The 14,443-nt window shown below is 40.8% G+C and overlaps 2 protein-coding genes across 4 annotated transcripts in view; both read right to left on the minus strand.

Annotated features, from left to right (window-relative positions):
- cdc14ab (cell division cycle 14Ab) overlaps nt 1-2,363 on the minus strand; it is a 30,345-nt gene extending 27,982 nt beyond the window's left edge. For all 3 annotated transcript variants that reach the window (XM_082511269.1, XM_082511270.1, XM_082511268.1), the window contains exons 1-3: nt 1,970-2,363; nt 653-743; nt 93-168 (exon numbers count right to left, since the gene is read on the minus strand). In XM_082511269.1, coding sequence (XP_082367395.1) covers nt 93-168; nt 653-743; nt 1,970-2,015 — 213 coding nt within the window. In that variant the 5' untranslated portion in view covers nt 2,016-2,363. The remainder of the gene's footprint in view (nt 1-92; nt 169-652; nt 744-1,969) is intronic.
- A 6,194-nt stretch (nt 2,364-8,557) lies between these two features.
- rtca (RNA 3'-terminal phosphate cyclase) lies at nt 8,558-13,815 on the minus strand. Its single transcript, XM_082511271.1, has 11 exons — nt 13,638-13,815; nt 13,383-13,483; nt 12,736-12,879; nt 12,480-12,603; nt 11,834-11,892; nt 11,615-11,756; nt 10,187-10,308; nt 9,884-9,942; nt 9,569-9,663; nt 9,389-9,493; nt 8,558-9,208 (listed from the first exon to the last, which is right to left on the minus strand). Exons 1-11 carry the CDS (start codon nt 13,686-13,688, stop codon nt 9,110-9,112), a joined length of 1,101 nt encoding a protein of 366 aa, XP_082367397.1. The 5' UTR covers nt 13,689-13,815; the 3' UTR covers nt 8,558-9,109.
- Nucleotides 13,816-14,443: the final 628 nt, after the last annotated feature.

The raw sequence follows: 14,443 nt of genomic DNA on the forward strand, positions 1-14,443 counted from the left end.
GAGTGAACCTGCTGTGAGATTGTGTCATCCTGCATCTGTCCTTTTGCATTCTGGGCATTCCTGCACAGGGTGAGGCAGCAGTAGAAACTCACCTTGAGCTTCTTGTTGAGCTTGCAGCAGTATCGGTACAACATGGCCAGGTTCAGAGGCCCAAAGTCTGCGTAGAAGCTGCAGACACAAAGGACATAGAATATACAGTCAGTCAGACTCCTGCTGGCTGAAAAGGAAAGTGATACAGAGAGTGAAAGTCTCCATTTAAATTCCTGAAGTACGGTATTTCTCCTGTAAAGGGGTCACGCTTCAACATTTTAACTGTCCAAGCAGGACTAACTTCTTTTAATGTTCAGTCAGGCCTCTAAAATTTCCAGTCATCAGCATCCAGAAAAGCACTCAGTTGCTTTTATCCCTTTTACTTCATTAAAAAAAAAAAAAAAAGTAAATAAATAAATATTACACTGTTGAATGCATCTCACCTCTTTCACCTACTATGTGTGTGCCAGGTTACACATGCACAGCTCAAATCCTTGGTACACTCTTCAAATACAACATTAAACACACTCGTTGACAAAGCTGGTTACAAATGCCTGGCTTTGCAAGTTGTATATAAAACACACATAGTCAGAATGCAGTGCAGCAGGTGTGATATACTTACTTTTCATACACAAACTCGTCATCAGTGCAGAAGTAGTGTGTGTTGGCTGTGCTTTTGGGTTTACTGCGTAACGTGGCGAAATACAGGCGCTCTGTTAGAGACAGATATGAAAGGCAGTTAGATTTGCTGATTGTGGAAATCACTGCCTTTCCATTGTATACCACAACTTGCTGATAAGTTTTGAACCTTCAACGCTTACCAAAAAACACACAGGTCAACTATGGGCATTCTGCTTCTTCTACTTTTATGTTGTGCTGTTCCTGTATGTCTACAACTCTGAAATGAGGGTTTAGGAAGCTCGTCTCTATGTAAAGAGCTTAGCTTTATTTTTATTTTTTTAAACCCACAAGAACATTGTAGTGCAACACAGTCTGGACTGATTATTGCTACAGTTTGATCTTCTGGAATTCTGAATTTAACTTCAGAGATTACGAAAGCCTAATAAAGGCAGCAGGAAAAGGAAAAAAAAATGGGGCAGAGTGAGCAACATTTTAGGTCCAAACATCTCATTCATTTCTGAAATCCAAACCTTAGTGATGAAGCATATTTTTCACCCTCTCATCCTTGTTTATACACTAGTATGAGACACAGACACACACTCATAAAAGATGGCATTGGTTTTGTTGCTATGTTTTCACCAGCTCTTTCGCTCTGCTTATCAGCTCTGAGTGATGCACTGAGTTATTTAGTTACACACAGTAAGCTTACAATGGATTTCAGAAAATTCGGTTTTTTTAGTTTAATTCATAGCAAAACTGATCAGTGTTACTGGAGAGGGAATACAGTGTAGAACTCAGTGTAGAAAAACGTTTTTATGCAATGCCTGCCTCTCCACAGTGACCTTTCTGTGTGCACGCTGAATCTACTCGTATACGACAAACGACAAGCTGTCATCTCTGTTTAAAACACGGAGTTGGCAGCCCTGGGGACTCCAAACAGTGCAGAGGATAAGGAACTAATCCAAGGCTAATTCTACAGAATGCTGCTGCTAGGTGTACAGCACTGTTACCCTCTTTAGAAGCATCGATGACTGATCAAATCTGAGAGGATGCCACAATCTCTATTTCAGCTCAGTAGGCGCTGAGCAAAGTTATCCATCAACATCACTTTATATAAAACCAGTCACCAATTGAAACAATCACTAACCTGCTGTGTAATGGCATAAAGTTGATTTTCTATTTATAGGATTTTACTTTTTTTTTTTTTTTAACTCGACAACTCCCAGTTCTCCGTGGAGTTGTGACAAATAGTTTAACAACTATGTATTGTGCTTTTTTTGTCCCCTTGTTAACTCTGTAACAATACTGTTAAAGTTACCTTTGATAAAGTCAATGGCTCCCAGCAGCTCAGAGTCCTGGCTCATCCTGAACAAGGCAGACAGGATCGGGGACTGTTTTGCACCCGCCACCGTCACGGATCCGTCTAACGCCTGACCTGTCTCGGCTCCGCCTGCTATCTCCACAAACTTTTCTGAACTGCTAGCAGTTCAATAAGCCGTTAGCGGGCTAGCAGGCAGCTGAACAGAGTTTTAACTAAAGTTAGAAACTTTCACATTAGTTCCACACTGGTCTTTTCAGCTTCTCCCCTCGAAAATACTATCCTTTCTACTCATTGCTTTCTGTTTTATAACGACAAGTATTCTCAGCCTTCATATTAGCATGTTAGCACCACTCGACGACGATCCGACACTCTAAAACTCAGATTGCCTAAATCCCTCCTTAAGACACGTTACTGTAGCAACGGGAGCCGCTCCCATAGCAACGACAGCCAATCACCAAACAGAACATGCTGCCTTTCTGCGTTGCTTTCAAGTTCCACTGGGAAACAAATAACGAGGCCTTCAATCACTCGGTCTACTCGACTAGTATTTGATAAGCTGGAAAAAGAAAAAACTAGTTGGTTCCAAAAGAAATGATGTAAATAAAACAGAGCAACGATTTGCAAAGCCAAAAACTCCGTATTTTATTCACAAAAGAACACAAATTATATGAGTTAAAAATGAGTCAATGAGAGGGACAGTTCAGACTGAGCAACTTGGAGACAAAGTGAGAGAGACAAGATTGAGATGGTTTGGACATGTGCAGAGGAGGGAAAGTGATATAAGATAAAGGATGAGAGGGCGGAGGAAACGAGGAAGACCTCAGGGGATTAAATGGATCTAATGAGCACATATAGAGGGTTGGTGTGACTGTCAGATTTATTATTCTTATTGAATGTGCCAATGCAATAACAATTAATTATCAGTTTTCTTCTTCTTCTTTCCTTTAACAATTTGATGTGTAAGTTGTCTTTCAGATTTGAGAGATCTCCCACAAAAGTTATATCAGGACAGGCAACTCAGTCAGCAATTGTCTGAGTATCTTGAAAAGTAACAAAACAAGAGCAATCTCAGGCACACTTTATCAAAGAAACACCATTCAAAGGTTGTGAGTCACAAGGCTTTGAACTTTTCCATGTTTTTATATCTTTTACTTTTTTTCACAGTAGCAGTTTAAAGTTTTATGACGCATTTGATTGTTTTCAAGAAATTTTCCTCTTGCAGTGTGATAACATCTATCACTATAATAAATAATTAAATATAAATAATATTCATTATGATGGATTTATGGTTCTCTCAGACATCCAACAACCTTGGCCATTAAAAGCATTCACAAAACAGCTTCAAATTTTAAGCTGAAAATCAGACGCAGAGGGTGTCTTTATACTGTAATCATGTCCACGTTATGCACACTAGGTAAGTACTGCTACTCGCAGTGAAAAATGTTTTCCAATATGACTTGTTGGTATTACTATGTCACTATCTCTCTCTCTATCTAAATCATTATGGCTGATCTTGTGAGTGTGTATGGCAGTCAGCATGTGACATTGCTATCTGGATCATTCAAACAGCAGCTTAAAACCCCTTTAAAGTAAAACCGCACCTATATTGATGTCACTTATCTGAGCTGATAAAATGTGCACATTACATGAGTACTACTGTTTAAACAGAAGGTGTTTCAATGTGCTTGCCTTTCAAAGTAAAATCCAGTTAACAGTAAAATGACATTTTAAAATGTTTCCAGCTGCCTTTATCACTCTCAGACCTTTACGGGCTGAAAAATAATCTCTACGTGTTGTTTCAGCTCTCAAATGATTTTAGCCAAATTATAAAAGAACTTAAAAATAAAAGTTCAAAATTACATAAGCTGTTTTTAGGGGTTAAAAGATGATTTCTTTATAATATAAAATAAGTGCATTGAAGTACAGACACTTGTGCCAAAAAGTATACTGTGATAAAAACTGAAGTATTGACTTAACTGATTCAAGTAAAAGTGAAAAAGTATGGGCTCTGAAATGTACTCAAAGTAAAAAAAATAAAAAGTAGCTCTTTGGAAGACGTTTCTACCAGCCATTTATGTGCAAAGCTAACTGAACTATATTGATAAACTAATAAAACTATGATATTACATTGGAATACAAACATTTTAATCTAAATCCTAATTCTAATAAAACAGAGAAAAAGAAAGGGAATTTTTTTTTTTTTTTTAAACGGTTCTATTTGCTGTTGCCTACATTGTAGATGGTGAGTCTTCCTCAACACCTAAACAGAAAAATGAGTATGGGGTTAAAGTGGGGTTCGGTAGGTGCGGGGATGTTAAGAATAACTGCGGTGGCTCAGAGTGGGGGCAAATATCACAATACAAAATGATTTCTAATGTGGGTTCCAGTATATTTTCTTTGTGTTCAGGCTGTGATTGGTTGACCCGTGCTGCTGAGGCTGCTCACAGGTTTACTGCTCTTTGTGGATTTACACAACTGAACGGAACAAGATTCGAGCAACGTGCTTCGGGACTTTCTGAACCAGTTAATCTTTGTCTTCCTAAATGACATACTCATCATCTCAAAGAACTTTATAGACCACCACGACTATGTTTTCCAGGTACAAAGACAGCTAGAAAACAGACTGTGTGTTAACATGAGACAGGTGCGTTGAATCTGTGACTTTTCTTGGTTTCATTATCAAAAGTGAAGGTAGACCTAGCCAAGGTTTGCAACCATTTGACGCTCAGCAGAGATGGTTTTCTTTGACACCTCTACTCAGGTTTACGGTTTAGGAGCAGCGCTCTTGTAGCAACGGAAAAGCAAAATGCAAACGTGTTGCTTTTCCCTGCTTTTTTTATTTGTGCCCAAAATAAATCTTCAAGTTCTCCACCTGCAGGATTACTTAGACCTGTACTCCACCTGTATATGCATTGTCCCTGGATTTTGTCATTGGGTTGCCTCTGCTATCACTTAACAACGTCATTGGAGAATCGATCTCCAAGCTGCTCATTTCATTGCTCTACTCTAGCTCCCTACAGCACTACAAATGAATCAACTACCGATCGACCATGTGATCCGCCTCCAGGGGATACTTGTTGTCATCATCTCAGACAGTGGCCCTCAAGTCACCTTGAGAGTCTGGAAAGAGTTCTGCATTGCCATTGGGCCAAATGTTAGACTCTCATCTGGTTTCCAGCTGCAGACTAATGGCCAAATCGAAAGAGCCAACCAGGAGCAGGAAGCAACCTTTGGTGTGTGGTATCAACCAACCAGTATCAACCACTGCAACAGGTCTCACCCTATTTGAGGCATCTCTTGGTGACTGCCCACCCTTGTTGCTGTCTGAACAAGGTGAGCTTACAACACCATCTTTGTTGCTGTCTCCAAATTACAGCGGTCCATTTTAAATTTAGGCCATTATCAACTCTGTTTCTATCCTCTGTTTTCAGCATAATTGCTCCAAGAGCACACCGATGACTCATCCAGGCCACAAAAGAACCCAAAACATCTAAAGAACTGCAGACCTCGCTTGGCTCCGTTAAGGACAGAGTTTATAATTCAACAATAAGAAAGAGACTGGGCAATAGTGGCAGCCGTGAGTTTCAAGAAGAAACCTGCTGCTGAGCAAAAAGAACACAACAGTTCATCTCACATTGGCCAGAAAACATCTTGATGATCCCAAGACTGTTGGGAAAATGTTCTGTGACTGATGAGACAAAAGATGAACTTTTTTAAGGTTTGACTGCTGTTACATCTGCCATAAAATGAACACAGCATTTCATAAGAAGGACATAGCAGCAACAGTTAAACATGGTGGTGGTAGTGCGATGGTCTGTGGATGCTTTGCTGCTTCAGGAACTGGATCACTTGGTATAATTGGTGGAAACATAAATTCTGCTCTTCTCATGCTCAAAAACCCTCCAATGAGGTTGAAGCAATTCTGCAACAGTGGGCCAAAATCCAGCACCACGATGTGAAAGACTCATTGCAGTTGTTGCTGCCAAGGGTGGCACAAGTTTTTAGGTGTAGGCAGCAGTTACTCTCTCACACAGGTTTGGGTAGCTTTTATCTTTGTCTAATATTAAAATTTGTTTAATATGTGAAACATGTAAGTGCAATGTAAATAATGAAATTCTGAATGCAATATAATTTCATTGAAATTAGATTTCTTCCTCCAGCCAAATCCAAGACATCAGCATTTCTGGATAAACAAAGGTAACCAAGGTCAAGGTGTTTTGAGTCTATTATCTGTAATTAATGGTAAATCCTCAAGCAGATGACCAAGAGACGTGTTTGTTATGGGGCTTAGGCCTCATTTAGTCAATAAAAAGTCATATTTATAGATAAATATGAAAAAGAATATGTCATTAAAGTTACAATAATGAGTCCCTACAATAAATAGGAGTTTCTATTCTTTTGTTTTTCCTATGTCTTTCCTAAGTCAATCAAATAGTTTCTAGAAAATTCTTTAAACTATTCTGTGTGAAATGTAGGTGAAATGATCCTTCCTCTGACCTCAGACTGAGTTTGTGGTAAAGTTTCCTGCTGTATTTGTATTACAGAGTAGTCCTTTAACTTTCATTGAGCATCTGTATGTATCCCAATGACGACTTCAAACTCACCTGCGATCAATGAGATCCACACACAGTTGGGAGCTGATCCTGATCCTGATCCAGGTCCCGGCCCCGGTACCGGTCCTTGTCCAGGTCTGGGTCCTGGCTGGAGTATCAGAGGGTTGACCTGGTGGGTCCTCCAGGACCCGGTGTCTGCCATACTGCAGGGGAACAAACAGACTGTAAGGGTACAGCTGAAGGAAAGAGGTGTCAGGTGCCCTGGATTGGGTTACCCCTGGTTCCAGAGGGGACAGAGGTGTGAGTTTACAGCCTCCTCAGGTTTCAACACACATTCTGAGCTGGACTTCCTGCTATGCACACTGTACATCATGTCACCTACCGCAGGTGAGTTAGAGGGGCAACCAACACAATAACTAATGACATCACGGAAACAGGACCATAGGACACAGGAAGTGCAGGTCTAGAATAGTCAGGAGCCAGTTACCCATTTAATCCGCAGCACACATTCAGTTTTTACATCAAAAACACTTTGATGCTATTTGGGAAGAAACTGCATGGGGTAGAAAAGCTACAAAAATATTTTAAAAACCCTGCCAATACCTAACCATTCAACCACCCACATAATACACAGTGAGTAACATACGTTTTGAACACGTCACCAGTTGTCTAAGTAAAAATATTTCTGAAGGTGCTATTGATATGAAATTTTCACCAGTTTTTCAGTGAAATTTTCAGTACCAACCCATCCAATTCACACATGGAGAGAAAACCATAGATGTCCATAATTTAATTTATGCGCAATAATGAGAAATGACACATGGCAAAAGTATTGAAAACATGAAGAAAGAGAGATCCAAACAGGCATGGAAAGTCATGGCCCAAAGCCCAGAGAGCTGGGCAATGTGGATGTGGAGCACTCTGTGGAACCTGAGGAACAGGTGGTGTGAAGAGTTAGGGTCATCCCCTCCTGCCAGTTCTGGGGGTGACATAAAACTTAAATAACTAGAAAGACACCACAGGCCACAACATAAGATAAAAAAAAAATTCAAAAGATTTGCTGAACACAGAATAAAAAAACACGGCTGATTTGGCCAAAACAGGCCCCTCGTACAGCTGTAAATCCTCCTATTAACGACTTCATCAGTGCCCGTAACAGTACCTCACTTTATAGACATGTACAGCTCTGTTGTACTGATAGAACTTTGTTTTTCTTTTTGGTGGACTGATTTTCTCTCTTATATCAATTTATACACTGGATCTGCACACAACCACACAGGCGTCCCTCAAAACATGCAGTAAACACAAACAAACTTTTTTCTATTGACTCAGTGTCTTGTCCTGGTGTATGTCCTGTGTTTGTGTGTAGTAACTGGTTAAGTCATCAGTCCAAAATTAAAGTGGTTACATATGAACTGCAATTCTTGAGCCTAAATCTTGCAACCATGTAAACAGTAGGAGTGTGTGGTCAAATATCTATAAACCTCCACTCACAGCTCCTACACAACAACATAAAGCCACAGCACAGGGCTAATTGTAAACGGATTGGCTCTTACATAGCACTTTATACAACATCACATTCACACACATGCATCTACATCAAAGCGCTTCCTACTATTCATATGAACACCAGGATCAAACCACCAACCCTGTCATTAGTCGGTAACCTGCTCTACAACCACCCCAACTGAGAACTTTCTCCTTTGTAATCCCCATATCTGTATTAAGCTTCTATTTGCCATATTTCAGATCTCCTGTAGGTGGGACAAGTAAACTGGGAATGCCGTACATTTGCTGAATGAATTTTATTTTGGTTCGGGAAGCACAGCAGTCATCTCTTCCCAGTCAGCCTGTACGCTCATCTGTAGAGGCCCGATACATCGGTTCATAGTGGGCATGCTTCCAATGAATGTAGATTCTGAGCAAAAACCATTGCTTTTAAGAAATCATACTGAAGGTTGCGCAGTAGTTGAATTGCAATCAGTTTTATGATGAGCTTGAGCAAAGCATGCAGATAAAGATAGAACTGGAAGACAGTTTATTCATTTTATTGGTCAGGTTATGATTACAACTCAAAACTTCATATGTAGTGGTCACTGTTAGATAATCAGCAATGCTGATGTCTGAACCGGACTGACAAAGCCTCTCAAAAGTCTAACTACTACACTCCACATAAGTGTTAAATAGTCCTGATCCTTTAATTGCAATGACCCTTCTTTGCTGAGGGTTTAATTCTCATGCAAAAAGCCAAAATCTCAATCAAGGCTATGGATATATGAAAATTTTCAAAACTGAACAAAGAAAACTCAAATTTGACAAAGGAGGATACTGACCAAAAAGCATAATCCCAAATCTGCTTTCAGTCAAAGAGCAACCAAAGAACCAGGAAAGTGAAGTGCACATGGGAAACATTGGAAATCTTTCCTTGGAGCAGTTAAAAACAGGCAGAAACATGTGAACACAAGGAGGAGATTTATTTATTACAGTATTTCTGGAAAAAACCCTGAGAGACAGAAACTAAGAGGGTCGGCCACGTTTGGAGCAGCTACCGAGCGTGGGGTCAGTGTGTGCACAGCGTGTTCTGCTACAGGTTGGGGTTCACCGCTCCTGATCCTTGACATTCGATGATGTAGGTGATGTTTCTGCTCAGCTCGTCTTCGCACTTTGTTATTGTGAACTTTGCCTGCAAATACAACAGCACACAAGGTTAATGACTGATCAGCTCGACTCAGACCCGAGGATGACCTGAGGTGCTGCGTCAGACACCAGGACAAGATAAAGAAGCAATATTAAAACTGAAACTGTGACTCGCGAACAGAACAGGCACCATTTGGGTCAGTCTTGTGCTGTAAGAGTTTCTGACCTGAGTCAGCTGCTCTGCGATGTGAATTGCTGTCTGTGTGTGTAGTGTCACAGCACCGGTTCGAATCCGAGACGTTCCCTTTGCCAGCGCCATGAAGATAATGAGCTGCAGAGGAGAGTCAGAGTAAGGTCAGAGTAAGGTCGCAGAGTGTGTGTGCGCGTCGCTCTCTCTCACACTCACCTGGTCCTGCAGGAATTCGTCCACGCAGCCATTGTGTCTGATGTTTTTCAGCAACATCTCAGCAGCTTCAATACCCACTTTATCTGCATACACACCTGAAAAACAAAAATCCCATGTACTTGAACATCTGCACTGTCAAAGAAAAGTCACTGTTTCAGAACATCAGCCCAACAAGCATTCAAAGCATGTTTGTTTTCAAAGAGGGGGGCATGGGGAAGTAATGACTTCATATAAATTACATTTCTCAATGAGGTGTCAACATTTATCACATTACTGCAGCATTGCTGCCACCTGCTGGTTCGTGTGACTCCTCACCTTTCTTTCCCAGTGCTGAACCAGCAAATATGCAACCTGTAGAGGACTCGGCAATGATTCTGAAAAAGAGGTGGAAAAGCAGTCAGGGGGCTGATCCTTTGGGGAGCATTGGCAGTTTTAAACCAAGAGCTTCATAGCGTACGGCCTCTTAGACCAGGTTTCACAAAGCTATAACTCCTCTTCATGCTGAGGATTTTAAATGATCAGGACTCTGGCCAAATGCTTTTCCTCTTTTCTAAAGTTCCAGAACATTTTTTCTTCCTTGCGTGCCAATGCTGAATGCATCGTATGTTCAGAGCTTACAATATTCCATTTCCATTCCCGCAGGCCTTTTCCTTCTCTTGCTGTGGCTGGATGTTGATGTAAAGTTCTTTGATTTCCTTCCTGATGGTTCGAACAGCAGCAGCTGACATGTCTTTAGCCAACTGTAGAAAACAAAAACTACAGTCAGCTCAATAAAGAAAAGCATACCTGACATTTTCACATTTAGTTTTACAATAACAGACTACGCAGCACCGGACAATACATTTCATTCGAAAGTTCCTTAACTAAGTTTAAGAAAGTGAATCCATTTCCACAGAAATCTTGGCTGCATACAACCTTGGCTACAGTGGCTCTTCTTAAACAGAAGGCAACAAATCAGAGAGGTTCAGATTTTCTCTGTATGTTCCAGGCACAACTTGTCCTGGCATCACATATGTTGCCCATATCTTTATGTCATATTATGTTATCTTGGCATGTACCGTTTGAAAGGGCAGCATCTCCTAAAGCAACCAGACACTCATCCAGTGTGCTGTTTGCACTTGAGATATAGATGAGAGGCTGGCACTCCCCATACTCCAAAACTCTCTGACCACTGCTAATTTGTCTTGCATCACGATTGTCTAAATGATTCCCCCATAACAACATGGAAAATTTCTGGAGTCACATGATGGTCTGAAATTGTCTGACTAGAATCTGCATCCCATAAACTGCTGGTAGATTCATTTCTGGGTCTTTGCACAGTACAAGGGTTAAATAGCACACTGTTCATCAGGAATTCAGTGCAGTTGTGGAAGATGACAGTTAAGTGCTAACTATACTGTTATGCACTGTCCCCACTGCTGTTCTGCACAGGACTCAAACCTAACGCCAATTCATCGCAAAGAGTGGATATGTTTATATATTCAGGAGTGGAGTGCACTCCTTAGCCAGGTGGAGACCGAACGACCAAGTCCAACACTAGGCTGTTGGGTCTCCAGCTGTCCATGTCCGCAACAGACTTAAATCAAGGCTTAAAGTCGCCATCTTGGACTCTAGCTGGTGATGTCAGTCCTTATCCTGTTCTGAAGCCTCGGTGAGCTTTGTGTAGCTCAATATAAACAAAGTGAAAGACTGTATAAAAGATGGACGTAGCAAGGTCATCACATTAGAGTTTCAAAAAAACTGACGTTAGTAGGAGGCCTCACTGTGAAACTGCTTATTCATTGGCTAGCCATTTTTGAATGACAAGTCATTAGCCAACGAGCTAATAATGAGCACAAATAATCATTTCTGAAACATAGCATGTGGCTAAGACTAGTTAATTAGCAGTGACTGTATTATCAAAAAAAAAATAACAAAGAAGAAATTGTGTACCGGCAAATTAATGAAAGACTGGAAAAATAATCCAGTACACAAGAAAAACAAAAACACAACAGTTGACGCAGTAAAAACCATAAAATGAGTAATGTGAGTGAGTGTGAACTTTACTTTGAAAGGTAGAACTCCAGCAACATAAGCTCTACCATAGATCTTTGTGATGTTTCCTCTCTCAGTCATTGTGACAGGCGTCAGCTCTTTGACTGGATTCACCGTCACCATGACCTCACCTCCACCTTTAGGGTAGAAACCCCTGATACACAAATACACAGTCAGATACACACAAGTACTCCAGTAACATTTCAACTCTGTAGATCTTGGTACACTGACCTCATTCTGATGTCACAGTCAAAATGGACTCCAAACTTCTCCACAATGGGTTTGAATACCTGAAGACAATTAAAAAAAAATAATAATACAATCAAATGTAATATAAAAACAAACTCTATAAACACACACTTAAAGTTCTCTGCTTTCACTTTCACTGGAAGTGCATCAAGTTAGGCACTAACTGAAGCTCTGAGTCAGTTAGCAGGGTAACAGACTGTGGTAACCCGAAGTTTCTCTCTGGTTGACTAATATCACAAGCCCATCAGTAAACTCTGTCTTATCCCTTTCTACACATTTGATCTTCACTTTCTGTCTCATAGGCCACATCAGATTACTGCTAAATAACTAGATTTAAAAGTCAAATAGAACTCCAGCAACATCTAATGAATATTAGACTTGGGTGGATGACCACTGACAGCATAAAAAGTTGTGTTCTATCAAACTTTAATACAGTCTATGGAGGATCAGCGTGGTCCAGGCAAAATAAAGTGACTCTTTCCACTCTAAAGGTAAACATCATGGTCCATACTGACATATTATACTCTTCAGTGAGTTGGATTAAAACGGAGACTGTGTTCTTGGTATTGGGGTACCAATGATGATTGCTTTGTCTGTTATAGGGCTGCGGTGTGTCTATGTCGATTACCTTGATAGTGTAGTCAATCTGAGGAGCCATCTCTGCGTTGGTTCCTCCCTTCAGACAGAGCTGTGAGGCAGCATCGGCATAAAGAGCACAAGGCAGAGCAACCTGCAGCAGGAGACACACACTCCTGACACACACACAAGAAGTGATTATATATAGATGTTTAATGTTTAAAACAAAAACAATCAATAGCTTTTGTATTACTGCCAGATAGCAGCTGGTTACATAGTAAGCGATGCAGTCAGTGGGTCAGACTTACCCTGCAGTCTGCGTGTCAGCCGTGTAGTTCCCAGCCCGGGTTTTACCAGGAGTCAGACTGATGTCAGTGGAGCCAATGCTGGCTCCTTGAAGACTGCCAGAACACAGATCTGAGACCAGCTGCAGGCCAGTCAGGTGCTGTGGTCTGCACACAATTGATCAAAATGTTACGATTTGAAATTTCAGAACTCTGTTCTTTTACTGGGACTTTGAGGGGGCTTGTGCCTCCAACTTTTTAAGAACGAAATAGAAATGCACACGAAAACGTCGCAAATAAAATGCACCGAACAGTAATCAATAAAATCTAATTAAGATAACTGATTAAAAGCCGAGGAAGTTCTGCGGCACAGAGTCGTGAAGGTTTCTGCTGAAGCTGCTAAAAGTCGTGCTGTGCAGACTGAAGCTGAAGGTGACAGATGGTCTTCTTTTCACACAGAAGCTGCGTTTTTAAATCAGCTGAGTCTCAACAAAAGCACGCAAACAAACCGGGAGGTATTTAACTAATCAGCGTTCACACGGTAGAGCAAATAACACCATGTAAATAAATCGGACAATCGGTTGTTTTTGTTAATACTTTTAAGTTAACCGATGCATCAACTTTAATGAATAGGCTAACATTAGCCTGCTAGCACTGAGCTAGTAACTCACCTCAGACCCGGCGTGCTTCTGCCGGCTCGGATTTTAGTGATTTTGATGGAGGACCCGATGATGCAACTGAGCGCCGCCGAGACTCTCAGGATCTGTCCGCCCTGCACAGAGCAAATGAAGGGGAAACAGAAGCGACATCAGCGAGCTAAAAACCGCCTGCTGTCCGCCGCGCTAGCATTGTGCTAGCACATTAGCGGCGGGGAAAGCCGGCAGCTTTTCATGTGATCACCTCCCCAACATAAAGTGAGTACTCACTCCTTCCATCACGCTGCCGTCTATCTCCACAGCCTCAGAGTCCATCTTCATTCAAAACAAAAAATTTTTTACTCGGATGCTGTTGCTCAGCTCAACTCCAGGTTCCCGTACTTTTCCCTTGTGTTTGTTCTTCTTCTTCTTGGTCTTTATCAGCGGTTGACAAAGAACGAATTGGTGCATTACCGCCACCAACTTGTATGGAGTGGGAACTAGAATGACGCTTCAGGATTGGATGCTATTATACAAATGGGTTTGTCTTAGATACCTAATTAATATGGCGTTATTTTTGTAGAATAGTGGCACAAAAATAACGCCATAAATTATGACCTGATAACTTTTACTTCCTGGGTTATTTCTAAGTAAACAAATTAAATCTAGTTTCAGTTTCATTCTATTTGGGTTTTGAATCAGTTGTCTTCTTTCTTTCTCATACTCCTGACAGTATAATATTACATGCTCTACTCTCAGCACCCCCACAGTACTTACATTTTTATTGCAATGTTTCCCTAAAATGCATGGTGTATAATTTAGCCCAGTGCACCTTAATATGAGACGTAAAATGATTGCGTCTTCTCTACTCCTCCTCCCTACACTTCTTCATCTATAACCGAATGACTGCAACCACTTCCATTAACTTTCAAACTAAAATGAAAAAAAAAAAGTGACCACACTAAAACAGTTTTTTTCTTTCCTCCAAGTGGTGGAGTAGAAAACATGATTTTGTTTATTTACTAAAATATTTTATCTGTAGTTTATGAAATACAACATTTTCCAGCCATTAACTCTCCTCAGTTCCTTTCAAATTA

The sequence above is a fragment of the Aulonocara stuartgranti genome (assembly GCF_965226115.1).
Source record: "Aulonocara stuartgranti genome assembly, chromosome: 17".
Classification (NCBI taxonomy): domain Eukaryota; kingdom Metazoa; phylum Chordata; class Actinopteri; order Cichliformes; family Cichlidae; genus Aulonocara; species Aulonocara stuartgranti.